This window comes from Sorex fumeus, unplaced genomic scaffold (genome assembly GCF_029834395.1).
Source record: "Sorex fumeus unplaced genomic scaffold, SorFum_2.1 ptg000043l, whole genome shotgun sequence".
Lineage (NCBI taxonomy): Eukaryota > Metazoa > Chordata > Mammalia > Eulipotyphla > Soricidae > Sorex > Sorex fumeus.
The window spans coordinates 3,766,228-3,792,959 of NW_026606100.1; the positions used below are offsets into that span (position 1 = coordinate 3,766,228).

General features: G+C 58.1%; 4 protein-coding genes across 4 annotated transcripts; 2 read left to right on the forward strand and 2 right to left on the reverse strand.

Annotated features, from left to right (window-relative positions):
• Positions 1-1,370: 1,370 nt before the first annotated feature.
• Positions 1,371-11,897, reverse strand: MMP11 (matrix metallopeptidase 11). The gene is made up of 8 exons (XM_056120804.1): positions 11,784-11,897; positions 6,461-6,690; positions 5,283-5,426; positions 5,057-5,190; positions 4,675-4,916; positions 4,370-4,586; positions 2,947-3,204; positions 1,371-2,226 (listed from the first exon to the last, which is right to left on the reverse strand). Exons 1-8 carry the CDS (start codon positions 11,892-11,894, stop codon positions 2,093-2,095), a joined length of 1,470 nt encoding a protein of 489 aa, XP_055976779.1. The 5' UTR covers positions 11,895-11,897; the 3' UTR covers positions 1,371-2,092.
• A 5,010-nt stretch (positions 11,898-16,907) lies between these two features.
• CHCHD10 (coiled-coil-helix-coiled-coil-helix domain containing 10) lies at positions 16,908-18,617 on the forward strand. The gene is made up of 4 exons (XM_056120739.1): positions 16,908-17,027; positions 17,209-17,431; positions 18,148-18,295; positions 18,415-18,617. Exons 1-4 carry the CDS (start codon positions 16,987-16,989, stop codon positions 18,432-18,434), a joined length of 432 nt encoding a protein of 143 aa, XP_055976714.1. The 5' UTR covers positions 16,908-16,986; the 3' UTR covers positions 18,435-18,617.
• A 27-nt stretch (positions 18,618-18,644) lies between these two features.
• Positions 18,645-21,021, reverse strand: CUNH22orf15 (chromosome unknown C22orf15 homolog). The gene is made up of 7 exons (XM_056120803.1): positions 20,997-21,021; positions 20,227-20,313; positions 19,998-20,129; positions 19,715-19,789; positions 19,567-19,633; positions 18,901-18,956; positions 18,645-18,748 (listed from the first exon to the last, which is right to left on the reverse strand). The coding sequence occupies exons 1-7, from the start codon at positions 21,019-21,021 to the stop codon at positions 18,645-18,647; spliced, it is 546 nt and encodes a 181-aa protein (XP_055976778.1).
• A 3,751-nt stretch (positions 21,022-24,772) lies between these two features.
• Positions 24,773-25,971, forward strand: VPREB3 (V-set pre-B cell surrogate light chain 3). Its single transcript, XM_056121029.1, has 2 exons — positions 24,773-24,821; positions 25,655-25,971. Exons 1-2 carry the CDS (start codon positions 24,776-24,778, stop codon positions 25,969-25,971), a joined length of 363 nt encoding a protein of 120 aa, XP_055977004.1. The 5' UTR covers positions 24,773-24,775.
• Positions 25,972-26,732: the final 761 nt, after the last annotated feature.

A 26,732-nucleotide genomic window follows, 5' to 3' on the forward strand; every position in this document is an offset into this window, starting at 1 on the left:
AGTGGAAGAGGAACGAAGTAAGGAGGGCTGAAGGACAGGAAGAGGCCGGAGCGACCCGTGCCTCAGTTTACCCACGCGGAAAATGCAACTCAACTGAGTAAATAAGAGAGTCCTGAGTGGGGCGCGCGCACTAGTTGGAGTGTATGCTTTGCGTGTAGGTGCTGGGGTTCCACCCCTGGCACCACGTTATCCCCCTTCTCTTGATTACTGCTGGAAGCGGCTCCTGAACTATATTCCTAAGACACCACTAGGTTTTGCCCAAAAGGAAGGAAGGAAAGAAGGAAGGGAAAGGAAGGAAGGAAGGAAGGAAGGAAGGAAGGAAGGAAGGGAGGGAGGGAGAGTCTGGAGCGATAGCACAGCGGTAGGGCGTTTGCCTTGCACGCGGCTGACCCAGGGTCGATTCCCAGCATCCCATATGGTCCCCTGAGCACCGCCAGAAGTAATTCCTGAGCGCATGAGCCAGAAGTAACCCCTGTGTATTGCCAGGTGTGACCCAAAAAGCGAAAAAAAGAAAGGAAAGATGCTAGAGAGTACAATGGGAAGGAAAGGACGGAAAAAGAGAAAGAAAAAGGGAAGGAAGGAAGCCAGAGAGTACAACAGGAAGGAAAGAAGGAAGGAAGAAATTCTAGATCTCTGAGCAAGGAAGGAAAGAAGGGATGGAAAAAATTGCAAGAGTAGAAAGAATCTAGGAATTCTAGGGAAACATATTCTTGCTCCAGGCACCCTGAGCATGACAACACTGGGTGGGGCTGGCAGAATTCCATCGCCCAGGTACTACTTGGCTTGTCTTGTGCATCAGTTGAGAGTTGCAGGGAGGAGCCTTCTCTGATCCTTCCTTAACTCTTGCTCTGGCCTCCCAACCATCAAGGGATGGTGAGCACAGCTAGCCAACCCTGCCCTGAGGGACTTACAGTCCTGAGAACTAACTGTAAGGAAAGCAGCCAAGTATTCCATGCATGTGGTGGAACTGTACAGTGGGTCAGAAGACGCCCACTGTGGCCTGCTTCCTATGGTCCAGATAGGCAGGCTGTGCCATGGTCATCAAGTGGGAAAGAGCCGTTTAGAGACTTCCACTTTTTAGGACTTACAGGACAGAGCAAGAACAGGCCAAGTGACAACACTTGGTAGAGGATGGTCTGGGGCATATCGGGAGGCTGAGAATGAATGACAAATTCGTAAAGGCATCCAGTTAGATGGAGAACAAGAAGAGTCCTAGGCATTGAACCCAACCCCAAGGAGCAGAGGCCACGGTGGGGTGAAGGCTCCCTTCCATACTACAGGACAGGGCAGCCCCAAGTTAGCCTTTCTACCTCCCTGGCCTGGCTTTCCCACTCCAAAGCTTGCAACCACAGAGAACCAAGGCAGACAAGTAAAAAACCGATAGTGTTTAATGACAATTCTCAGTAAAAAAAAAAAAAAGGCTTTGTACATGCTGTACAGTACACACATTTACATGGCTTTGGAGGGTCCCAGTGCTGGGCTGAGTGTGAGGAGTTGACCCACGATAGGACTGAGGTATGTTGGGGCCTCCAGGGAAGGGCGGGGAGAAAGCAACTGACTCTAAATTCTGGTCTAGATCCCGGGGACCGGATTTCTCCAGGATCACCAGCTGGAAAATAGCCAGTCCCAATGCCTACCCAGAGCTGACTTGGGAAAGGACAGATGTCCTAGAGATCCCAGGTCCCCTGCACCGGCCCCTGCGTCACCTGGCAGAGGGAATGAGCGAGGGCGCCAGCTCCCCGCCCCGCCCTGCCCTGCCCCGCCAAGGTCCTATCCTGAGATACAGGGATGGAGACTGAGGTTCTGATTGTGACCTACACAGGTGGGCAGAGCCCACCCAGAATCACCCTTACCCGTGATTCAAGACAAAGCCTCCTTGCCAATGTGAGGCAGTTGCTGGCAGGTGACCACGACCGGCGTGGTACTCCCTGCAGTTGTCACGGGGGCAGGACCCTCACCCCACCGCCCCTGAGGAAACACGGCCCCCAGTCCTGCCTAGGGCCCACAGCCACAGAGATGGCCACAAGCGGCCAGCTGACATCTGTGATAAGGCACTGTCAGGCCAGGGGCCCCAAGGGCAGCCAAGCTGTGCTTAGCGGAAAGTGTTGGCAGGTTCAGTACAGTCGAAGAAATCAGGACCCACGAGCCGGGGGAAGCCCTCCAGGGCCTTCACCTTCACAGGGTCGAACTTCCAGTAGAGGCGGCCACGCAGGAAATAGGCATAGCCTGTGCAGAGAGAAGGGTCAGGTGAGCAAGTGGACACTGGATCCTGCGCCTATTGGGCTCTGCCCAGGGACCAGCCTTGGCTTGCTGAAAAGCTTGGGACCTGGAGGTTCCAGGTCAGCCCTTCAGAACCTCCGTTTCCTTGGGGAGAGCTTTCTACTGGCCCAAGGGCCGGTCTGGGCCCCACCCCCTTGTAGGTGGGTCACCTACCCTGAGACCCACTCACTGCCCACAGAAAGCATCGCCACTCCCATCACTTCCTTCTGGGGACTTCTCAGGCCCTGCAGTCCTGCAGACAGCCTGGGGAAAGGTGGCAACTCCAGGGACTGATGATCTGTCCTAGAGCAGATCACCACAGGACTACACCCCAAGTGGGCCCTGAAGTGGGTCAGCACAAGAGCAAAGGAGGCAGGGGGCCCTAGGAGAGTACCCAGGGGTGCCGCTCCCTCCTCCAAGCCCTCCAGTTTGTGGGACACCACCTGGGCAGGAGTCTTGGTTCCCCGCAGTTCACCTGGGCAGCCCCAGTTAGGGATCTCATCACCTGACCCTCATTTTGCTCCTCAGGGAACCCAGTTTACAGCATGTGGTGTCCTTGGTACTGGGTTAGATGCAAAGGAGTGCACGGCCTGGTGCTGAGGTGCTGTCAGCCCTCAGCAGGCTGTGGTAATTTTACCACCATCGACCAAAGGCCTCACTGGCCCTCAGCCATGGGACCCCACATACCGTCGGCATCCTGGAAGGCGGCGTCTATCTCTGAGGGCACCCCTCGCCAGTCAGTGGCCCGGCGCGGCACGGGGCTATCCACACGTCGGGTGTTGGGGTGGAAGCGCCAGTAATCCCGGCCCCGGAAGAAGTAGATCTTGTTCTTCTCAGGGCCCCAGACCAAGGCGGCATGGACTGGGGACCCCGGCAGGCCCAGATCAGAAAGCGGGGCGGGGCCCAGGACCGGCTTCTCACCATCGTACACCCAGTACTGGGCACCTGCGGAGAGGAAAGCGGGCATGGAGCAGCCCGCCAGACACACCCCTGTGCTCCACCCTGCTCCCACCTCTTCCCAGCCTCTGTTTACTCTTCTATAAAAGACACGTGGCAAGGCCAAGAGATAAGGTTCTGGAGCACATACTTTGATTGCAGGAGCCCTAGGATTGATCCCTGGTGCTACAGTCCCCAGAGCACCAAGTCAGGAATGAGATCCCCACGCCCCCTTTTTCCAAGCATCAAGCCAGAAGCAGTCCCTGAGCGCGTCAGGGTATGACTACAAAACAAAAGTCAGGACAGGGGATATAGCTCATGTTGTTACGAATACCTCACATATATAAGGTCCTGTGTTTGATCCTCAGCAACACATACACCCACACACACACAACACACACACACACACACACACACACACACCACTACAGGTGCATTGTCTTTTAATAAAAATAAAAAAGGACAGGGCAATTATGCCAGTTGGGCACCTCTATCCCCAGGGGTGCAGGCTTTGAGAGGGAGACAGTGGGGAGGGTTATTCCAAGCAGAGAGGCCACCTGAGCTCCTGTTCCTTACCTCAGTCTTGGGTTGCCAATGGCAAGTGCCTGCTGACCACCCTGGGCACTGCTCCAACTGCAGCAAACCCAGGCAAGGCATTTATGAACTTCCTGCCATCTAGAATATTCCAGGCTTTGGTCTCTGCTACAGGAAGGTGCCTTTATGTCTCTGAGTCCTAGTGGTCTCCTCTCTCAACTGGGAATAAAATCACAGCGGTCCCGAGGGGTGGCTTTGAGGGCTGAGGGTGCCTACATGCGATCTTCTTTCATTTTTAGTTTTTGGACCACAAACAGCTATGCTTAGGAATTACTCCTGACTCTGCCCTCAGGAGTGACTCCTGGCAGTGCTTGGGGGACCATATGGGATGCCAGGGACCAAACCCAAGTTGTCTGGGTACAATACAAGCATGCTCCCCACTGTACTATTTCTCCATCCCCTTTCTCTTACACTCTCCTCCTGAGTCCCCTCCTCCAGAAGTCTGAGGAGTGAACTGTGCCTGCCCTCTACTCACTAGGGTAAGATCATGTCCATCTGTCTGTCCCTACCCTTCTCCTGGCTCCTGGTGAGGGGGTCTCCCAAGTGGGTCTTCCAATAGCCCCGCCCCCCCCCCATTCACCTTGGAAGAACCAGATGTGGCCCTGGGCATCCTCGAAGGCGGCATCCACAGGGCTGGGCAGTCCCTGCCAATGGCGAGAGGCCAGCGCAGGGTAGCCAGGCTGCAGTTGGCCCCTGCGCAGCCGCCACACGAAACCTGCCTTGAAGAAGAAGAGCTCGCCACGGATGGTGGAGACTGCATCAAATGAGACCTCACAGGCGTCCGGCAGGACCTCCGGCTGGGGTGAGAGGGAAGAGGTCACACAGGAGCCACCCAGGAGGCAGGATGGAGGGAGCTGGGGCTGGGACATGCCTCCAGTGTCTCACCTCTAGAGGTGCAATCTCGTTGGTGTCCTCTCCAGCCTGGGGGGCCTGGGTTGGGGGTCTGGAGGTGGGGTCTGGCATGCGCCGGCCATACAAGTGCTGGATGCCCCTGCGATCATCTGGGCTGAGGCTCAGCGGGTAGCGGAAGGTATAAAAAGGGGACATGAGGGCCTTAGCTGCCGTCGTGTGCTGCAGCCCCAGCATGTGCCCAAACTCGTGGGCTGCCACCTGCAGGAGGTCTGTGCCTGCAAGAGGGAGACACTGAGCCATTCCTGACCCTCCTGCTACAAGACCCCAAGCTCCTGATGGCGGCTCAGGCACCACGCTTGGCAAGTCCCCCATCCTCTTTCTTTGCCCCTTCTAGAAATGGGTCCCCAGCCCGTACCCTGGTTGTCGCCAACAGTCCAGGTCTCATCATAGTCGAAGTGAACATCCCCCTGACGGTGCGTCTTGGGAAAGAAGGCGTGGGCCAGGACCCCCCCGGGCCCATCAAATGGCAGGTTGTCCCCGTGCGAGTACCTGCAGGTAGGGGAGGGCAGAGTCAGCAGTGGCTGACACCTGGGCTTGTTCAGGGGGCCAGGGGCGTGGGGTGTCCCAGGCCATCGGGTCACCTGGTGAAGTCGATCATGATGTCAGCATGGCCCTCCTGCACCTCTGTGAAGGTGAGCGGTGTCACGTCACTCCACACCTTCAGGGCCTCGGCTACAGTCTGCCGCACCTGCTCCCGCACCAGTTGCCATGGGAACCGGAGGATCCTGTGAAGGCGAGAAGCAGAGGAGGAGGGGGCCTGGGCCTGGCTCAAGGCAGACTCAGTCCCTGATGGCTACGGGACCAGGAATTGGTGCTGGGTGCTCAGTGCAGGTGTATGTGCATGGGGCATAGGCCAAGGCTGCTCTCGGCCTCAGATTCAGCACCCCAGCCCCTTACCACCTGCAGATGTCTATCTTTTTTGGGGGGGTGGTCTTCAGGCCACAAAGAAATCTGCATTCTGGGAGCTGGAGTGATAGCACAGCAGGTAGAACGTTTGCCTTGCACCCGGCCGACTTGGGTTCAATTCCCAGCATCCCATATGGTCCCCCAAGCAACACCAGGAGTAATTCCTGAGTGCATGAGCCAGGAGTAACTCCTGTGCAACGCTGGGTGTGACCCAAAAAAAAAAGAAAAGAAATCTGCATTCTGTGCAAGACAACAGAAGAAGCTCTTCACCCACTTTCTAGCCTTGACTGGAATGCTCTCTGGGGGTGACCTTGATGCCTCACTTGACCCCCCATTGGCAGGGACATCTCTGAATGCCCCTGTGCCCCTCGGTGTGGCCCTCTCAACGTCCACCTCACCTCCAGGAACCTCAGATCGCCTGAGCTATTCTTACCTGTCTGCTCTCTCCCTGTATCCAGGGTGGGACAGAAGATTCCAGGTGTGGCTAATGCTGAGCTCGCCAAGATGGGCCGTGGGCTCATTCACTAGCATAGGGGCTGGGGTGCTGGCCCTTGGTAGGTCTGGCCCTTGGGGTGCTGGCCCTGGTAGGTCCCTGTGGGGGACCTAAAGATGGAGAGCCGGCGTTTGTGCCAAGACGCTCCAAGTGCAGACAGAGGCACTGTCCCTTGGAAGGGAGGGCCTCAGTGTGGGGGCTGTGATCTGTGTGTCTAAATGGGGGTTCAGGGAGATCAGTGTGGAGTCAGTCATCCCAGAGACCTTCCCCCACTGTGTGTTTCTCCAGGCAGATCCTTCTGCACCCCCAGGCAGAGGTCTAGAGAGCAACCCTCCACTCTTCGCCCAGCCTGGTCCCTACCTGTAGGTGAGATCTGTCTTCTCCCAGCGTCCCCCGGACAGCACAAAACGTTTCTGTCGATTCCGGGCACTCAATCCTTCGGGTGGGTCAGGCACCCCGCAGCGAGGAGGTCTGAGGCCGCGGGCAGGCTGGGGAGCATCCACGGCACGGGGGGCTGGTACCAGGCTGCTGGACCAAGCTTCATGCCAGAGCTGAGGCCCCCTCCTGACTGCATGGCGGCGACGGGCATCCTAGGCGGGAGGCAAGACAGAGCCTGGTCAGGTCTGAGCTCCTCAATCCCAACCATGAGGGCAGCGCGAAGGTGAGGAAAGAGGGTGCTGGCCCTCACAAGCAGGGGCCCCGGTCTCAGGATGCCCGGTAATGAGGTGTCCAGCTGCTCCGCGCCTGTCTCCTGCTCAGGCCATTCAGGACGCTGAGGTCTGGGGTGGGCGCAGGTCTGTCTGTGCGCCCACACCTGCAGCCGCTTCTGCTTTCTTGTCACCCATCATAGGCCTCCTGATCTCTGTTTCTTCAGAGGACACCCGCCCGGCCAGGGCATGTTGCAGCCCTGCAGCCCAGCCTCGGTTTGCTCCCTGACACCTGTGAGTCTGGGCATGAGCCCAGGCGGGTGTGAAAAGCACGGAATACGGAATACGAGGTGGCTGAGGTCACCGCAGTCTAACACTCTAACACGGAAGTCTAATTCCTGGGAGCAGTTGTTCTCATCCCTAGCAGAGTGAAGCCCAGGGTGGGACTAGATGCGGTTTGCCTATCTCCTCTGTGTGTGTGTGTGTGTGTGTGTGTGTGTGTGTGTGTGTGTGAGAGAGAGAGAAAGAGAGAGAGAGAGAGAGAGAGAGAGAGAGTGTAGGCGGGGGGGCGGCGGGCATGGCACAGACAGAAAAGAACCACTGGCCCTCCTCTGCTGAAGCCCCACAACTCTCAGAGGTGATTCAGCCATCCCCCCTTCTGCAAGGCCTGAGGCCAAAGGTCACGGTCCTTGAATCAGAAAAGCAGATGCTCCAAGTCATCGGAAACCCATTTCCGCAGCAAGGGGAACTGTGGGAGTACCCACGTCCCAGGCACACAGAAGACCCAGGCTGTGCAAAGCTGGAGCGGCACAGGGCATGGGGCCTGCTGGGACCCAGCACCGGGCAGTCTTGAGGGGCAGGGGGCAGCTGCAGCCTCCCCACAGCCATATTTGGGGCAGGAGCCGGCCACACAGGCCCTACCCTCGGCCTCAGCCTCTGGCAGGCCTCCCGGCCCTCCCTACTGGCTGCCAACTCCAGGGCCACTGGAGAACTCGTCTCCCCCAAACTCTCAGCTTCAATCCCAGCCATGAAGGAGGTTTTCTGCATACCTGGAACTTCTGGGTCCCTGGGAGACTGTGGAGCTTGTGGCAGTCCCAAGGCCCTAGGTCAGATCTCCCCCGTTCCAGAGCTCAGGTATGGAACTGGCAGCTGACCCATGGGAGCCTCACCACGCGGGCCGGTGGCTTCCCAATTCACCAGTTACTACATCCTGTTAGTGGCCCTGCAACCATGTCTGGGCAGTGACCCTGCCTCCCAGACAGGCTCTGAACCCCAGTGGGGCCTCTCCCACTGCAGCACCCCAGTCTGGGAGAGGAAATCGGGCGCCCAGACGTTCCTCCACTTGCAAAAGTAGCAGCAGGGAGGTGGGGATGTTGCCTGTGCTCCCGGCCCACCCCTCCTGGGACCTCTACTGTGCATTTCAGGCAGGAGCTCCCTTCCGCTGGCGGAGGGAGGAGGCTGGCCTCACCTGGATGATCAAGAGGAAGGAACAGGAAATTAACCCGCATCTGCTGCTTCCCAGACACTGCACAGGTTCCCCTCCCCCAAGGTGTGGTGCCACACGGGCAAGGTCTCACATTGAGGCACATGGGCTGGGCCCTCCCCACCCCACACTGCCCCATTGGGCCGCAGTGGGAGATTCCTTCTGTCTGCCCACGGGCCCTCCCTGGGCAGGGTAGTTTGCAGAGACCCTGCGAAGCCCAGATGGCCCAAGCCCAGCCTGCTTGTTCTGCTGGTGCCTGAAAAGCCTCTCTCCTCTCCAGTGCCCTCCAGCAGCCAGCTCCAGAGGAAGGAGGGGAATGGATACCTCCCCTCCCCCCCAGCCCCCATTGTTCCTCTTCTTCCCGCCAAGACTCCAAGTTTCAAGTTTACACCCAAGCTTCTGCACCCTGGTTCTCTCAGAGCAGCAAAAAGAGCCATAGCCTGTGATCCAGAAGACCCAGTTCTGGGCCACAGAGAGCCGGCTAAAGGACCCTGTTTAAGTCACTGATCTCTCCGTCTCTCCCACTCTTTCTCTCTTCTCTTCTCTTCTCTTCTCTTCTCTTCTCTCTCTCTCTCTCTCTCTCTCCGTCTCTTTCTCTCTCTCTGTTTTTGGGTCACACTTGGCTGTACTCAGGGCTTCCTCTTGGCTCTGCACTAAGGAATCACTCCCAGTGGGCTGGGGTTACTATATGTGGTGCTGGTGATCTAACCTGCGTTGGCCGTATCCAAGAAAAATGCTCTACCCACTGTACTATTGCCCTGGTTCCATCCCTGCTCTTTCTTATCCTCAACTTCCGCATCTGCCAAATGTGGCTGGGCCCATGCAAAGAGCCCCACAAGCTCCTTCTGAAGTGCCCCCCTGCAGCAACTGGCAGTCCCTCTTCTCCAACCACAGTCTGTGCCCCCAGAAACCCTCCCCTTCCCAAACTGGGTCTCTGTTCTCACCAACCCTTTCTAGCTCCTGCCCCTGCCCACCTGGCTTCCAGCTTTCCTCAAATCCACAGACTTAACATGGTAAACAAGAGCTGGTCACCACCGGGAGGGAGCTTGCCAGCCCAGAGATGAAGGAGGGAGGATTCTGTAGGCTACAGAATTCTGGCTCCCCTGGCCACGTCTTGTTCTGAGCAGGAGGAAGTAGAACCGAGGCTCCAGCCAGTGGGGTCTCTTGGGGGGAGCCCCTGGCCTCCGTTTCCCTGTTTTTGCAATGACATGCACCCGGCCAGGAGTGGTCCCCTATCTCACCTCTCCCAGTCTTTTCTCCCTGAGACCCAGATGCCTTGGCCGCAAGGCTGGGGCAGCCTGTGGGTACCTACGCTGTGGTCTATTCCTCCCAGGGCTCTAGTGCAAGGCAGAGCAGGAACAGAACACACCTGGCCTCACCCACAGCATTGCAGGAAGTAGGGGGAGGGGAGTTCAGGGAGCAGGCGTCACCCCATCTTCCAGAGGAAGGAACAGAGTCCAGAGAGATCAAGGACTTCACCCAGCATCATTTGGCGAGTCTGGGTGCAGCCCTGAGGCTCAGACCTTCCCAGCCAGCGCTGGGGCTTGGCCCAGGTCCCAACCCACATTCCAAGAGGCACGACTCCTCCCCGTGCATGCCCCCCTCCTCCTCAGGCAGCAGCCTCCCATGGCCCGCCCTGTGATGGGTGCCAAGCTCCTTCTCGGCACCCTCCTGCCCCGCCTTCCCTGGAGGGCACCAAACCACAACCTCAGACATCATCGAGGAATTTCTCCATCTCCTGGGGTTAGCCCCTGGGTCAACTTCCCTTTTAGAAAATTAGAGGCATGCAGTGGAGGGGGTTCCGAGGGAGGGAGGAGCCCAGGCTCAGACACTGTTGCTGGCAGCATCCATCTTTGGGGGTTCCGTTTGCTCTGGGGGACTAATTCATCCCCACCGAGCCTTCTGTGTGCAGCAGGAGGTGAGCTGAGCTGCGGGCATTTGCGGGGGCCAGGGAAGCTGCAGCTCACCAGTCTCGGCAGTATTTATGATCTTCTGAGGCTCAGAGAGTTCAAGCACCCCGGCCACATCACACAGCCAGTTGGCAGTCACGTCCATCTTCTCCCCCAAAAGGTGGGCTCATCAGCCCCCCCCCCAACTGTCCCCTGCTGATGAATCCCCACCACCCATCCCACGGGGCTGCGAGGCTTTCATCAGCCCCGAAAGCTGCAAACTGGGATGAGATGGATAAATATTTACAGAGCCTTCCTGGCCCTGCCGGACGGCAGCCTGGGGATAAACACGTCGGAGGTGACCCCAAATGCTCCCTGCATATCTGCAGAGTGGCTGGCTCAGCCCGGCGTGGCTGTCCCTGCACGCAAGTCCCAGTGGCAGAAGTGGCGAGGGAGAGAGTCCCCGGTGCCTGGAGAAGCCCTCTCCGGTGAGCCTCAGTGCCCAGCAGGGCACTCAACTGTTTCCCCAGTCCTGACGAAACCAGGGGGCAGTGTTGAGGCCCAGGAGGGCCCCCCTAGGGACCCAAGGTTCAAACACAGATCCCTCCAATTCCTAGACCTGGAGATTCAGCTGTTGCCCAAGACATTCCTGGCGCAGACCCAAGGCGAAGGAGCCCAGGAGGACATGGGATGGAAGGTCCGGTCTGTGGGGCTCCCCCCACCCCACCCCATCCCATCCTATCCTGGGTCAGTCCTGTCCAGATCGCCCTTCCCGGGGGAGGGAGCAGAGACGTTGCTGGCCCTCCCTCGGGGCTCCCCTCCCTTCCAAGCTGGCTGGGTGCCTCAACCCCACTCCCGCTGGGCCTGTGGTTGCCAGGCTGTGACCCCAGCTGGGCCACCCCAGTCACGGGACCCTGGAAGCCCAGCTCAGAGGTTAAAGCAGCTCTCCCGGCACGGAGACTGCCCTGGGCTCCACGGACTGGACTGCCGTATCTGCCTTCTCCACTCTCGGGTTCATAACTTTCCTCCCCCTTTCCTTTCTCCCCAGACCCCTCCCCCCCTTGGAAGCTGTTCCCCTTCTTCCTCACCCCACCCTCCCACACTCACGCTGCACCCTGCCTGCAAGGGTCCCAAAGTGCCAGGTGGCAGGTGCCCCGGTGGGGCGCCCCTCCTCCAGACCCCGGTCCCCCCAGGGCAGCTGCTGCCCTCCCCAGCTCTTCCTTAATCCTCCAACCCACTGCACACCTGGAGGTGTGCTGGGTTGGCCACACACCTGGAGGCTGACACCAGGCAGAGACCTGCTGGGCTTTGTCCATGCGATGAATAGGGGGCCCCTAGCCACTCCCTCGGCTGCCTCTTTCAGCACACGCCCTAGTAACGGCGGCTGGAACACCGGAGCAGGAGGTCCGCAGCTGGGAGCGGGCGCGCATCTAACCCCGGGCGCTCCATCCAGCACTCTGAGCCGTCCCGGCGCCGGCCCTGCTTGCACACCTCCGGGGCCGGGAAGCTCACTCTCACGCCCCCAGGAAACCCAGAAAGCGCTTCGGGTGATGGGGTCGTTGCAGGTTCCCCCGGGCGCCCCCGGGGTCCAGTTCGGTCCAGTGGGCCCAGCCCGAGTGCCCGGCGCCCCCTCAGCGAGGAGCGGCCGGCCGGCGGGCACTCACCGGCGGCCTCGGGGCGCGGGCCAGCAGCGGCGGTGGCGGGAGCAGCAGCAGCAGCAGCGCGAGCAGGACGGGGCGCGGGGCCGCGCCGCGGAGCGGGGCAGCCCGAGCCATCCGCCCGGGGGCTGCTGGGCCTGCTGGGCCGCGCGGCCACCGCCCCTTATAGCCTCCGCCCCGCCCCGCCCCGCCCCCGCCCCGCCCCCAGCGCCTTTTGTTCTAAATTCTGCCCGCCGGCCCGGCGGCGGCCAGCGTGGGGGAGGTGGCCGGGAGGGGCGGGCCTGGCGCGGCCGGGGGCCCGGGGACCCGCTCCTGCCGGGGGTCCGGGCTGAGCTTGCGGCCTCACACCTGTGGACTGAGTCGCCTTGTCCATTTACTGCTGCCGTGCGCCTCAGTTTCCCTCGGGGCGGTGGGGAGAGGGCGCCGAGTGGGGTTTCACGCGTCCCGTCCCTATCCCTTACTTAACCTCTCTGGCAGGCACGTCCAGGACTGGTCTCTCCCCGCCGTGGCCCGAATGCTGATCTGCCAATCTCCGACTGGCGCGTGCACCCCCGCCGCACAGTCTCCCCACACCACAGAGCCTGGGGGGAATGCATCTGGGAGCCGGTCCCTTGAGAAAAGAGAGTGTAAATTCTGTCCCAGGGGAAACTGACACAAATGGAGGTGGCTCTCCAGCTCCCCAACTTGTAACAGAACCAGCTTCTGAATGGGCCCCTGGCAAGTCAGCCAAGGAACCCAGTTTGGCTTTCCCATCCTGGAGGGACTGTCCCTACCCAGGAGGCCCTGCAGCGAATCCACTGGAAGGAGGATGCTCAGAAGATTGGTGGGGGAGAGGGGGTGGCCACAGCTGGTTGGGGGCACTGGGGCTCAGGCTCACCTTTGGACAGGAGACAACATGCTTCTATGGGTCCCTGGGCAGACCTCCTGAGACCCAGGGAGATGATGCTAGCAGGGGTCACCCTATCTCACTGACCACTCTGTGAATACCAGCAGCCTGCCCTCCACCTCCCTCAAGAAACTGCTCTACCACAGGCCGCCCCACAGAGGCCAATGCAAGCAGTGGCTCCTGTCCTGGCGGCAGTGTCCTGAGCTACTGCATTACAAGGCTCCGGGCGACTGAGAAGGAAGGAGGCCAGGAGGCAGGAGCCAGCCAGCAGGCTGACTTCACGAAGTTTTCTGGGAGTCCCATCCCTGGGAAAGCTCCGCAGAGACTCCTGGAGGCCAGGAGAGGGAAGACAGCAGTACTTCTACAGTTTGGACTGTTAGCCATCCTCTTCTTTCAAGTGACTCTCTTTTCAAGTTGAAAGGCTTAATGCTCACCAAAGCAGCACCTACAGTAAAACTGGAATGACAGAGATTATCATGTGCAAGGTGTCACACAGACTTGTGAATGTCCTGTAAGAATAAAATAAAATGGGGCTGGAGCAATAGCACAGCGGGTAGGGCGTTTGCCCTGCACGCGTCCAACCCAGGTTCGATTCCCAGCATCCCATATGGTCCCCTGAGCACTGCCAGGGGTAATTCCTGAGTGCAGAGCCAGGAGTAACCCCTGTGCATCGCCAGGTATGACCCAAAAAGCCAAAAAATAAAAAAGAATAAAAGTTCCAGAGAGATGGCTCAATCATCTAAGCGTGTGCCTTAGAGGTGGGAAGCCTGACTTCCACTCCTGGCACTGTGGCACCACATGGCAACCCCAAACACCATCTGGGAGAAATCCCTGAACACAGAGCTTGGGGTAGCCCCTGAGCATTGCAAGGTGTAGCTCCCAAACAAAAACAAATCAACAAAGCCCCCCCAAAAAAAACTAACAAAAAGAATCTTAAAAATAATTTTTCAATGAAATGCCTGCTTCATCCTGTTTTTTAATAATTTGGTCAAGAAATCATGAGGCTCAGGAAGGATGGCTCAGTTGTTCAAGTGGCTTTGCAAGACAAGGTCATGAGTTGATGCTCAGTGCCAACCACATTCACCAAGTGGTCCTGGAGCCTCTGGCACTGCTCTGGACGGTTGGCACTACACAAAAATGTGTGATGTCCAGCACAAAGTCAGGTATGTGTGAACACATCTATAGTGTGTGGCCTCCGGTTATTACAACAATAAGGGAGGCAGAGAAGAAAGCACAGATATGATGGGCTGGATATGAGCCTTTATGCACATGAGGTTTTGGGGTTTTACTCCTGGCTCTGTGTTCAGGGATAACTCCTGATAGTGCTACAGCGATCATTTGCAATGCTAGAGATCAAACCCAGGTCAGCTGCATGCAAGGCAAGTGTCTTAACCACTATGCTATCTTTCATCTTACCTAAGTGCCTTAACCCCTATATTATCTCTCTCTTTCAGTTGTACTAACTCTCTGACCAGAGAATAATTCTTTTTTTATTTTTCATTTTTTGCTTTTTGGGTCACACCCAGCGATGCACAGGGGTTAGTCCTGGCTCTGCATTCAGGAGTTACTCCTGGCAGTGCTCAGGGGACCATATGGGATGCTGGGAATTGAACCTGGGTCGGCTGCGTGCAAGGCAAATGCCCTATCCACTGTGCTATCAATCCAGCCCCAGAGAATAATTCTTTTGTTTGTTTGTTTGTTTGTTTGTTTTGGAGGGGGCACACCCAGTGATGCTGAGGTGTTATTCCTGGCTCTGGATTCAGAAATTACTCCTGGTGCTCGGGAGACTATATGGGATACTAGGATTAAACCCGGGTCAGCCACATTCAAGGCAACCCCCCTACCATCTGTACTATTGCTTCAGCCCCTGGATAATAACTGTTTAAGTAAAAACATTTTTGCTTGTTGCATTTCAGCTTTAAGCACCTCTGGCAGTCACACAGCCTCGCCTGGAGGAATCTGCAGCCCAACCCTCATGGAAGCTGAATTAACTACCACTCACAGTGAGCGCAGTGGTGGAGGGCCTGGATTACCAGTCAGCAGTGCACCCAGAGAAGTGGGCTTCTCACAGCTGACTTTTCTGCCGGCGAGCCATCTGGATCAACGGAGAAGGATGGGTCTGTGTGACACACGGGCACTGGGGAGAAAGGGACTGCACAGGCCCAGGGGCTGGTATAAACTTGTCAAATCTGGGAGGAGAGGCTGATTGTTCACACGTGCTGGCTTCCCACTTCACAGAGAAGAAACCTGCGGCCAGCTCAGGCTGAGGTCAAAGGAGGGCCCTGCCTCCCAGGCAGGCTGAAACCCTTTGTAGTAAGAACTCAGCAGTACATATTCACGTCCCGGGTGAGCTCCTCAGGCACACACACAGCAGAGTGCCAGGCCCAAGGCCAGACCCAACCCAGCTGGTGGCCTCCTCCCCACTTGATATCAAATCCTGTCTCATTCTCCAGGGCTTTCGTTTTGAGGTGATGTCACACCACACCGTTCCTGATGCCAGACAGCACAGGGGATGGGAAGGGAGAGAAATCAGGGCAGAGGCTGAAGCAATAGAACACTTGCCTTGCATACAGCCCACCGCGTTTTGATTCCAGACCCACATATGGCCACCTGAGCCTTGTCAGGAGTAATTCCCTGAGTGCAGGGTCAGGAGTAATCCCTGAGAATTGCCAGGTTATGGCCCAAAAATTTAAAAGAAGAAGGAGGAGGAGGAGAAGAAGGAACGAGAAGGAGGGGGAAGAGGAGGAGGGAGAGGAGGAGGGGAAGGAGGAGGAAAAGGAGGAGGAGGAGAAGGAGGAGGAAAAGGAGAAAAGAAGGAAGAGGAAGAAGGAGGAGGAGGAAAAGGAGGAGGAGGAGAAGGAGGAGGAAAAGGAGAAAAGAAGGAAGAGGAAGAAGGAGGAGGAGGAAGAGGAGGAGAAAGAGGAGAAGGAGAAGAAGAAGAAGGAGGAGGAGGAGGAGGAAGAAGAGGAGGAAGAGGAGAAAAGAAGGAAGAAGAAGGAGGAGGAGTAGGAGGAGAAGGGGAAGAAAAGAAGAAGAAGAAGAAGAAGAAGAAGGAGGAGGAGGAGGAGGAGGAGGAGGAGAAAAGAAGGAAGAAGAAGAAGGAGGAAGAGGAGGAGGAGGAGAAAAGAAGGAAGAAGGAGGAGGAGGAAGAGGAGGAGGAGGAGGAGGAGGAGGGGGAGGAGGAGGAGAAAAGAAGGAAGAAGAAGAAGGAGGAAGAGGAGGAGGAGAAAAGAAGGAAGAAGGAGGAGGAGGAAGAGGAGGAGGAGGAGGAGGAGAAAAGAAAAATCAGGGGAGGGCTGGGGGTCAGGTGGGATTTGTGTGGTTGGGCATATGTATAGCTACTGCCAGACCTAGAGCTTCCTCCACAACACCGCATGGCCCCCAAGCACTGCAGTCCTAACTAATGACACTAACAAGAAGCAGTGAGGGCAATAACATAACCGGTGCCACGTGTTCCTGAACCACAAGAACAACTGGAACCCCTCCCCCCCAGATTCAAACCAGTGCTCAGTTTGATCCGAGTGGCACAGCCGCCTCTAGACACCCAGGACCTGGCGGTTGGGGCAGAATCAGTACTTCGTACAAGCACCGTACCCTGGGGTCCCGGGGTGAGTGATAGGCCCTCCCCGGTGTGCCTGCGCTTGACTCCAGCACGTTTTGGACAGCGCCGAGCGGAGGCGGGGTTCGGGGTGCCCCCTGGCGGGCGCCTTGAAGACTGGCCATGAGGGTTTTCCCTGGGACACTTCTTAGCCCTAGTTCCCCACTCACACCCGAGCTTGGCAGGACGCCGCAGGGTAGTCAACCCTGGCAGCTAAGATCGGAGCGGGGAGGAGCGGAGCGGGGCCGGCTGCCTGGGGCCCACCCCTCGACGGCCTCCCAGAGCCCCCAGTGCCTTCTCCCGGGAGCTCGGAGAGCACCCAGCTCCCATTCCTTCCCCGCCACCCGCGGCCGCGACTTTGTAAGCGTCCAGCCGTTGCCTGTGCGTTAAGTTTCTGGGCACGCTGCGGGCCGTGGCCTGTGTTCCCCGGGCGCACGGTGTTCGGGCCAGGCGCTTGCCAAGGGCAAGGGGTTAAGATTTGCAGCCCAGGCCAGAACGGCGAGCGGGGTGACGACGCTGGAAGGGACGACAACCGGGGTTCTGCGGGACCCAGCGGCGGCCCGAGCCGCCCAGCCCGAGCCCCGCCCCGGGGGCCGTGCCCGAGGCCCCGCCCCCGGCCCGCGCCTTGACAAGCGCCGCGCGGCGCGACCCGGGCATTCGCGCCGCCGCCTCGGTGGACAGAGCTCGGCCTGACCGCCCGTCCGCCCGTCCGCAGCGCCGTGACCATGCCCCGTGGGAGCCGCAGCGCCGCCGCCCGGCCGGCCAGGTGAGTGGCCCGGGCCCCGCGGGCTGGGCGCGGGGAGCGCGGGGCGCGCGGCCACACTCCGGGGACGCGGGCCCGGGCTTGACCTTGGAGGCTGCCATCTTGGCTGGGGGGTGGCGCCCCGCACCCCGCGGCCCCGCGCCCGGCTGACCCGGCTGCCCCCTGCCCCCGCCCTGCCCCGCAGCCGCCCCGCCGCCGCGACCTCCGCGCACCTGCCCGCGCGCCCCCCGCCCTCGGCCGCCGCTCCGGCCCCCGCCCCGTCGGGCCAGCCGGGCCTCATGGCGCAGATGGCATCCACGGCCGCGGGGGTGGCCGTGGGCTCCGCGGTGGGACACGTCGTGGGCAATGCGCTGACCGGAGCCTTCAGCGGGGGCAGCTCGGAGCCCGCCCAGCCCGCGGTTCAGCAGGTGAGCGACTGGGGGGTCGGGGTGGGCGGGTGTGCGTGTGTGCGTGTGTGCGTGCGTGCAGGGGTGCGTGCCATGGGCCCAAGGCTTTGCCCCAGGGCCGTCCTGTCCTTCCCTGCCTCGGCTTCCTCACCAGCGGGTTCACCTTCCCTTCACGAGGCCAAGGTTCCTAGACTTCCCGGGACAGGTGCCAGCTGCGCATGGGGAAACTGGGGCTCAGAGCCTTGCTCAAGGTCATGGAATCCGGGCACGGAGGAGGGGTTTTCAAGTTCCTGCCTCCCGCTCACCGTCGTCGTCCCCCCCCACCCCAGGACCCAAGGGTCAGAGGTGCTCCCTGTTGCCCTCTCCCCTGCTGGATGCCTGGCGACCTCCTCCCTAGCCCTGAACCAACTGTGGACTTGGTGGTGGGGTCATGAGGATCAATGTGGCCGAGCCCAGAAAGTGCTGGAACTTGTGGGAGGGGGGCTAGACTCCAAAAGCACATGCAGAGCGCTGGGTTTTTCTCGTGCCTTCTCCCCCCCCCACCCACCCCCCAGTTGGAGGCGTCAGGGAATCTGCCAGAGCCAGCTTTAGCAGAGCGTGGGCTTGCCTTGTCTCAGGGTGAAGCAGCTGAGTTTGCTGGGGGGAGGTGGGGAGGGGGCAGGCAGTCTGGGCTCTGGAGTCCACCTCTGGGTGGCAACTGCCAACTGACATTGCGGTTGTCCTGCGCTGTGTCCCAGGCCCCTGCCCGTGCTGGCCCTCAGCCCCTGCAGCTGGGGCCCTGCGCCTATGAGATCAGGCAGTTCCTGGACTGCTCCACCACGCAGGGGGACCTGTCCCTGTGTGAGGGCTTCAGCGAGGCTCTGAAGCAGTGCAAGTACAACCACGGTGAGTCAGCGGCCCCTGACCCTCCCAAGATGGGTCGGGGTGAGGCGGGGGGGAGGGGCATCCATTTTCCTGCCCCTGCTGGGACTGACCACGTGCCTGTGCCCTCCCTCCTTCTGCAGGTCTCAGCTCCCTGCCCTGAAGAGGCTGCAGCAGCCTTGTGCCCACCCGTGGGCCAGTCCTGTACCCCTCTGTACCCCCTCACCGGCAGCAGGATGCTGATAGCAGATTGTACCCAAGGCACTGGGATTGGGAGTGAGTTCCTTGTCCTATAGATGACCCGAGACACAAATGTGCAATTAAAAGAGTTTATTTTAGACTGGAACCTGCTGTGTGGACTCTGTATGGTCTGTCACGCACCCTGGACGACAAGGTGGGTGTACTGGGTTGGCTGGTGCCCAACAGGGTGGGAGTCCCCCTGAAGCTGGTGCTCTGGGTAGCGAGGGGGAACCTCCGCTGTGATTGATCCCCAAGGTCATGGGACTGGGGGCTGGAGTCCCAGGCCCCCTTGTCTCCCCCTCTGCTCTCTGCCTCTACTTTCCTTCCTCTGGGGGAAGTCCCCTGGTGCCCTCCCCACTGCAAGGCTTGTCTGAGGTCCTGGCTGTGACCTTGTCTGTCCTGCTGATGTAACTTCTTCGTAAGTCCAGATTCTGCAAGAGGAGCCCTGCTGGTACAGAGTTGGCATGGGCCGGATTGGAGGCAGAGTTCACGGTCAGCCCCTGCGGATGTGGATCCAACTCTGCCACTTGGCACAGGGTGTCAGGTCACGAGGCCTGCTGGGACAGAAAAACAAGCCCTATCGGTCCAGTGTAGACCAGGCCATCGCTGACTGGGCTAGGCCTTTCCTGAGTTCCTTCCATAGCTCTGCATCAAGCTCCTCCTGTGTGCCAGGCCCCTGTCACCTCCTGGACACTAAGGACAATCGGAGGCCTTGAGTAGTCCCACTGTTCTGGGGGTTGGTAGGGAAGGTCCACGTTCACTGGTTCATCCTTTCGGTGCTCATGCATGCTGGGAGGGATTGGGCATCTCTCTGCACACGTGTTTGTCCCCGGGGGATGGGCACCACTTCTTGGTGTGAGTGTGACCCCAACTATATGGCTCCTAGCTTGGCAGGAAAGCACTTGCCTAGAGGAGGCTCGGGACTGAGTTCTGTCCCTGGCACCGCAAACAAATCAACAAAACATACCTGGCCTCTGGCGGCAGCTACCGGGCCTCGGACGGCAGGGAGCCCATCCTTCGGGACTATGAGGGGAACCTTGCTCCTCGTGGCCCGCCGAGCTCCAGCACGCCTCCTCCGTGCCTCCCCCAGGGAGGGCAGCCCCGACAGCCAGCGCAGCTCCTCTGAGTGGTGCAGGAAGACCTGCCCGTGAGGGGGGGGGTTGACGCTGCCCTCCCTGCCACGGGGCTCTGCGGGTCCCTCACCTGCCAGCTCTGGGTGGCTGTCCTCCAGGTTCTCCAGCAGGGACTCGTAGCGGGTGGGTGCCCCTCCCTCCCCCACTGTGGAGGGAGAAGATCCAGTCGGACTCACTGGGGGTTCCCCCACCCTGACCGCTCACCCCAGACTTGTGGGACAGCCCAGCGGGGGTCAGGTTGGCACATTGGGCTGGAAGCAAGAGTGCTAGTTCTTGGCCCAAGCGGAGGCTGCCAGGGCCTTGGGTGACCCTGGCTATTCACCCCCCAGCAGAGATGCGTGGGCCCCACTTACTGATGACCTGCACAAGGATATAAGTCCCCCGTTCCTGCAGCAGGGAGCTGCCCATGGTGGGGGCCTCGGACGCACCCTCCTCTGCGCTCAGGCTCACCAGGTGCCCATCCTCAGCCAGGAGGGCGATGGTCGCTGGGCGCAGAGGCAGGGAGAGAGGCGGGACATGGTTGGCACCTCTGCCCAGTGGCTCTTGTCCCCTCCTCTCATGCCCTCCACCCTGCCACCTCACCATCCGGGGGCACCTGCCCCCTCTGCTTCAGGTGGGTTTTGAGGGTCACCAGGTTGCACCAAGGGTTCACCAGCTCCCTGCAGCCAGCTGTGGGGTGGGGGTGGGGCAGTGGTAAGTCACTGTTTTCAATCCCAAAGCTTCTGTCCCTTCCATCTTGTCCCTCACGAAAGCAGGGACTGGGGCTAAGGGATTGGACTGGCACCCCATCCCTGGTCTGCAGAGAGGAGAGTGACCACTTTCGACTGCACATGCCTCTCACCTTCAGCTCCAGCCCTGCCTTTCCGGGGCCCCTCTGCAGCCCCCGCTTCTCTCTAAAAGGTCAGGAACCGGCAACCGTGGCTCAAGCTTCAGATGCCTAAATGCGCGTGAAGCTTGAGGATCTCTGACTGCGTGTAGCTCCTGTCCTGCACCGCCCCTGGGGACACAGACAGTTCAAAGGGCTGGAGCACACGCTCTGGATGCAGGAGGGCTGGGCTCCTTTGCTGGGAACCATGCCGCCCCCAAGCATTTCCAGCAGAAGCTTCCTAGTATGGAGCCTAAACTTGCTCCTGAGCGGGACTAGGTACTAGGTATGGTCTCCAAACCAATCCCTCCCCCTAAATCAACAAAACAACCCCCACCAACAAAACCTCAGTCTGATGAACTTCCCGGGACCCACCCTGCTTCCCCCCTGCACTACCTCCCTCCTTGACTTCTCCGCCACCTACCCGGACAGAGGGGGACAAGCCTCTCCTCCACCTCGATCTGCTGGGACGGAGCCCCTCACTTACCTCCAAACATCACTGTGACAAACATGGTGCAGGCGAGGCAACAGATGTGGGGGGAGTTGGTGTCCCACTTCACTTCCCTGCTGAAGAGGCACCTGGAGCGGAGATACCTTCCGGGGTGGGGCCAGGCTGGGAGATGTGTGTGTGTGAGGGACAGGGTGGTGACGAAGGGTCTTCTCAGCCTAGCGGGGTCCCTCCTGCTCACCAGGTACCCTCAGCCTTCTCTGGCTCCGGCTGCCCGGGTCAGAGGCCCTCCCAGCTTTAGAGCTGGTCTCCATGGCAGTGGGAGCTGCCCAGAGGGCTAGGCAGGAAATGCCTTTCCCAGTCTCCGGGTAACAGGCCGGGAGGGGGCCATGCGCTTTCCCTGAAGCCCGGCCACGCCTCAGCGTCAGGGATGTCCAGGGACCCTGTTGTTGTGGCCCCCCAGGGGAGAGAGCTCCCAGGCTGAAAATCTTAAAACCCAAGAGCCCCCCATGAGCTGATAGAGTCTGTGACTAAAGGCTGAGGTGGGCCTTGCCCACGTTGAAGGTCCACTCCCCTGGGACTCCCTTTCCCCTCCGTTCTCTCTCCCTCTGTCCTCATGTCTTTCTATTTCTCGTCGAGATTATGGAGGGTCTCGCTTTGACGCGTGGTAAAATCTTTCCCTTTCAGTGTTTTCGAGATGAATCTCAGAGTGCGAGTCAGGCTACAGGACATTTTCACACACACCCTCGCCCCAAATCCTTGTTGTCTGTTGATAGCTGACCTCAGAGCCAGCTAGCCACCACTCAGTTTTCTGCCCCTGCCCTTCCCAGAACATTGCAGGAAGGGGATCCTCCGGGCGAAGTCTGTGGGGGTCTCATTTCTGCCCTGTGCGCACTGCTCTTGGGATGCCCACAGCTGCCTCCGAGTATCCCCTCTTCCCACTGAGGAATGTTCCGTGGCCTCTCGCTCATCCATCTTGCTCTGTTTGGGGCTGTTGCCAGTCTCAGTGATTATACATAAAGTCAACACAGTCAAGCACCTCGAGGTGGATGTGTGAATACGTGTTTTTGTTGCTCCAGAGCAAATACCCTGAGAGAACTGTGGGTCATCTGGTGGACGTATGTTTAACTGTGTGAGAGAATGCCCTGTTGACTGGGCTGTGCACCATTCTTGCCTTGTCCCCTTTTCTGGCTGTGGTGGGGTGCCCTATTTCTCTCTCTCCTGCTCTCCTGTTTCTCTCCATCTTGCCTTGTTCTCTATTTACTTGTCTCTCTTTCTGACCCTTTGTTCTCTTCCTGTCCCTGTGTTCCCGCTTGAACTGTTTCTCTGCTCCTCAAGCCTCTGTTTATGCTTTGACTTTTCTCTCTCCTTTCTTCTTCATTACATTTCTTCCTTCCTGCCTTCCACCTCCCCCCCCTTCCTGTGTTCTGTCCCCTCTCCATGATCCCCCACCTCTCTCTGGCCATGAAGCTCGGTGGGTGTGGGGTGTCCCTCTCTGACAGTTCCCTTTGCCCTAAGGTTCTGCAGTGAGGAGGGAGGCAGAATAGACCCTCCGTGCTGCTCCCCAGTGCTGTTCTCCACCTCTGGAGAATCTTTCCTCAATGCTCCCATCTGGCAGATGGGGGAGAGAAAACGTAGCAAGGATGTTGTGAGGAAAACACTCGATAACACTTTTTTTTATTTTTGGGGGGCCACATTGGTTATGCTGGCAGTAGGGCGACATAGTTCCAGGAGTTGCTTGGGAGATCATACAGTGCCAAGGGCCTGACTGGGGGCCCACTGCCTGTCAGGCATTCACCTTGGCCCCTGTGCTGTCTCTCCGGTCCCATTTGATAACATATTCAAGTGCTACTTTCGTGCTCAGCATGCTTCAGAGCCAGAGCAGTCCTGTAGAAGCTGACTCAGCTGTTCCCACACTTATTCCAACACAAAGGCATGTTCTTCGTAGGGTCCCCCCTGTAGTCAGGGACTGGTGTCCTGCAGCACGCAGCTCAAGAGGGCTTGAAGCCAAGTCTGGAAAGAATCGCCATTCCTGGCCCTGCAGCCCTCACGTTGTCTTCAGAGCCACCAAGGAGTGCTTTGCTTTTCTACCCGGCCTTGCTTAGGGTTCACTCCTCGCTCTGCACTCAGGGCTTAACGGGGTGCTGAGGATTGAATCTGGGCCTGCTGCATGTAAGGCTAGTGCCCTCTTGCTGTTTCTTCTCTCTGGCCACAAGGAGGGTTCTTTTATCATGAGTGCCATAGAGACCCCCAAGGAGGTGTTAGGAATGGAGACAGTCCCATGGAGGGATTTTATAATCTCCTCAAACAAAACTCTCTCTAGGCCATGAGAGAGAGAGTTCAGGGCAGGGGTCCACACCTGGTGGTGCTACTCACGGCTCAGTGCTCAGGGGTCACTCCCCGAGGTACTCAGGGGACTATGTGGTACTAGGGACAGAATCTGGGCTTCATGCAAAGCATGCACTCTGTCCTTTGAGCTATCTCTCTGACTCCAAGGAGCGGATATAGGTAATTAGGTTATGATTTAGATTTGGAAAGACCATTAGGATAGGAGATGGTTGCCATTAGGATGGTGGTTCTTACAGATCCCAAGTGGAGGGGACATAGCATGAGAAAAAAAAAAAAGAAAAGAGAGTTAGATAATATAGCAGATAAGGTGTTTGCCTTGCATGTGATTTCATCCCCAGCATCACATATAGTTCCCCAAGTCCCACCAGGAGAGATCCCTGAGCTCAGAGCCAGGAATAAGCCCTGACAACTGCAGGTGTGGTCCTCTCCTTTAAAAAAAAAAAAAGAAGGAGGAGCTGGCATTTAAGTTGGAGTCTCAGTATGAATTGACTCTGAATCCAAGTCAACTTCCTTATGTCTGGTAGATTTAGGAACTGTCCATGTTAATTGTGAGTGAGCACATGAAGTCACTGGAATACTCTTACCTGCTGGTGTGAGTGAGTCTTGGTACAAGCATGCTGGGAGCACCACAGTATCCACTAAAGCTCAGTGTGCCTTCCTACTGCCTGCTGCCTCCACCTCCACACCCGGGTGTCCATACCGCAGAAATACGAACACTGGTGCATCAGAAGACGTTGCCAGGAATGTGTTCTCAGCAGTCTCACTGGCAGGTGAAAGACTAAAGCACACAAAGGTTTAACAACAGGAAGATGGATAAAATAATTGTGGCTTCTCCACACAATGGATATCATGTAGATGTGAGCATGAGTTAAACATTGCTGCGTGCAGAGGCCTTTCAATGCTGAACAAAAGCAGCAGGAACAAACGCAGACATGCTCTCATTCCATTTCTAGTCGACGTTCTAGAGCAAGCAAAAATGGATCTAAGAGGACTTGAAGTCAGGGTAATTATGGAGACATTTGGGGGCGGAGGCTGTTACTGATGGGGGAGGCACAGGAGGGAGAAGTCTGGGGAGATAAAAATGTTCTAAATCTTGATGTGGGTGGAGGCTTCAGGGATATATATATATATATAACATTATATAGGACATATCATCATTATTATATATACATAAAATTATCCACACTTGAGATTTGCACATGTTACAGGATGTGAATCATACCTCAATAGAAGCAGCTCCCCAGTATAACTTTCGGGTTTCTGGGCTCCTGTCTCAGGAATACCCTGTGTGGCCAGGCCAATGATGCTTGGGGAAATCAGGCCTGACTAGTAGGCTCCTACCAGTGTCCCCATTCTCCAGTTAAGAGCTGCTTTGCATGTCTGTTGTGGTCTAGTGGGCTCCCCACCCATATCCGAAGCACCTGGGTCTCTGCCCCACAGAACCACTCTTGCCTGTTCCCGCCTTGGCCATGGCCCACTGGTGTTGGGCACTCCTGACTGGGGCCGCATTGGCAGGTGAGCTCTCCAGGTCCCTGGCTCACCTGGGAGGTGTGGTGGGGAACAACATTTTCCAAAAAGCCTGCTCAAGGAAGCAGATTTTTGTGGTTGGGAGAATGTTCTAGAAGGAACTGAGATGGAGGGGAGAACAGGCTGCAAGTGACTCTGTCCTATACCTGGGGCAAGTCACTTCTCATTGTGGGTCTCAGTTTCCCCATTTGTGACTGACTAGAGAACTGGGATTCCTCCAGACTCTGAGATCTCTGAGAAGACAGGCGCTCATCCCATTTTAACTTTTCGTTTTTCTGGGGAAGCTGTTGTGGGCATGTCCTTACCCTACAGGACCTCAGAGACAACCTCTTGAAGGTCCCCAGCAGCCAGCTGCCTGAAGTTGAACTGAAGGGTGGGACAGCCCATAAGTCTTCTATTTTTTTTCTTTTTGGGTCACACCCGGCAATGCACAGGGGTAACTCCTGGCTCATGCACTCAGGAATTACTCTAGGCAGTGCTTGGGGGACCATATGGGATGCTGGGAATCGAACCTGGGTTGGCTGCGTGCAAGGCAAATGCCCTACCCGCTGTGCTATCGCTCCAGCCCCCCATAAGACTTCTTGGGGGTAGCTAGGCTGTCACCAGGGTTTGGAAGAACCAGTGTGACCAATAGGACAGGGGGTTGCAGGGGGATCAGGTGGGCAGCAGAGGATGCAGAGACTGCCCATGTTCCCTCTGCTGAACTTGAATCCCTACGGGAACACCCGGCTATGAACCTCCTTAGAGTCTGACCAGACCTTTGGGGGAGGGGCAGGAGGGAGGGAGTGCAGCCCAGGCCTAAGCGTGTCTGTCTCTTGCAGTCTCCCAGCCAACCCTATCCCAACCAGATGCACTGCTCGTCTTCCCAGGCCAAAGGGCCCAGCTCTCCTGCACACTCAGTCCCCCCCATGTCACCATTGGAGACTACGGAGTGTCTTGGTACCAGCAGCGTGCTGGCAGTGCTCCACGACTCCTCGTCTACTACCGCTCCAAGGAGGACCACCACCGGGCCGCCGGCATCCCTGAACGCTTCTCAGCGGCCATGGATGAAGCCCACAACGCCTGCATCCTGACCATCAGCCCTGTGCAGCCGGAGGATGATGCAGACTATTACTGCTCTGTGGGCTCTGTGTTCTAGAAACGGGGTATGGAACCGCCTCCAGCCTGCCACTCGCTCCTGCCCTTCACCATGGGCCCCCCTCATTCTCATCAGGCCTGGATTTTCCCTCTCTATGAAATGGGTTAATAATATTCAGTATGTCAACAATGCCTTTTATGAGGACCATGAATTTCCTGCTGAAAAAGTGGTTGTAGAGGGTGTGTGTGTGTGTGTGTGTGTGTGTGTGTGTGCGCGCGCATGCACACCAGGGGCCTGCTGGGGATGGAGGGGTATGGAATCTGGGGTTTAACAGAAGAGGAAGCACCTGAGCTCCTGGGGTGGGGTCCAGGCTCCCCACTGGTCCCCAGAGGGCCCAGGCTGGTGGCCTGGTCTTCCTGTGACCCCAAGAGTTTGAGAGAGAAAAAAGGGAACCAGCCCTTGTGCTCTTCATCCTTCGTGACTGGTTATGGGTCAGTGCTCTGGGGTGACTGAACTGTGTCCCCACGGAGCCCAAGCTGCTTGGGAGACACGTGAATGGGTACAGGCACTCAGGCACCTGGGAGGGGGGTGTGGGTGCTCTCATGGCCGGGGGCAGAGCAGGGTGCATCTGAGGGGCACTGGAAAGAGGGAGGGGTGAAGGGGGCAAATTTTGCGTGTGGGAGCCATGGTTGGGGTGGGGACTGGGGCATTCAGTTGCAAGCCTGTCATCCCACTGGAGGCCGGGCCATGAGAGCCTTCCCTTGGGGCGCCCATCCCAGTCTCTGCGGAGGCCGGGTGGGCAGGCAGGACTAGGACTGCCC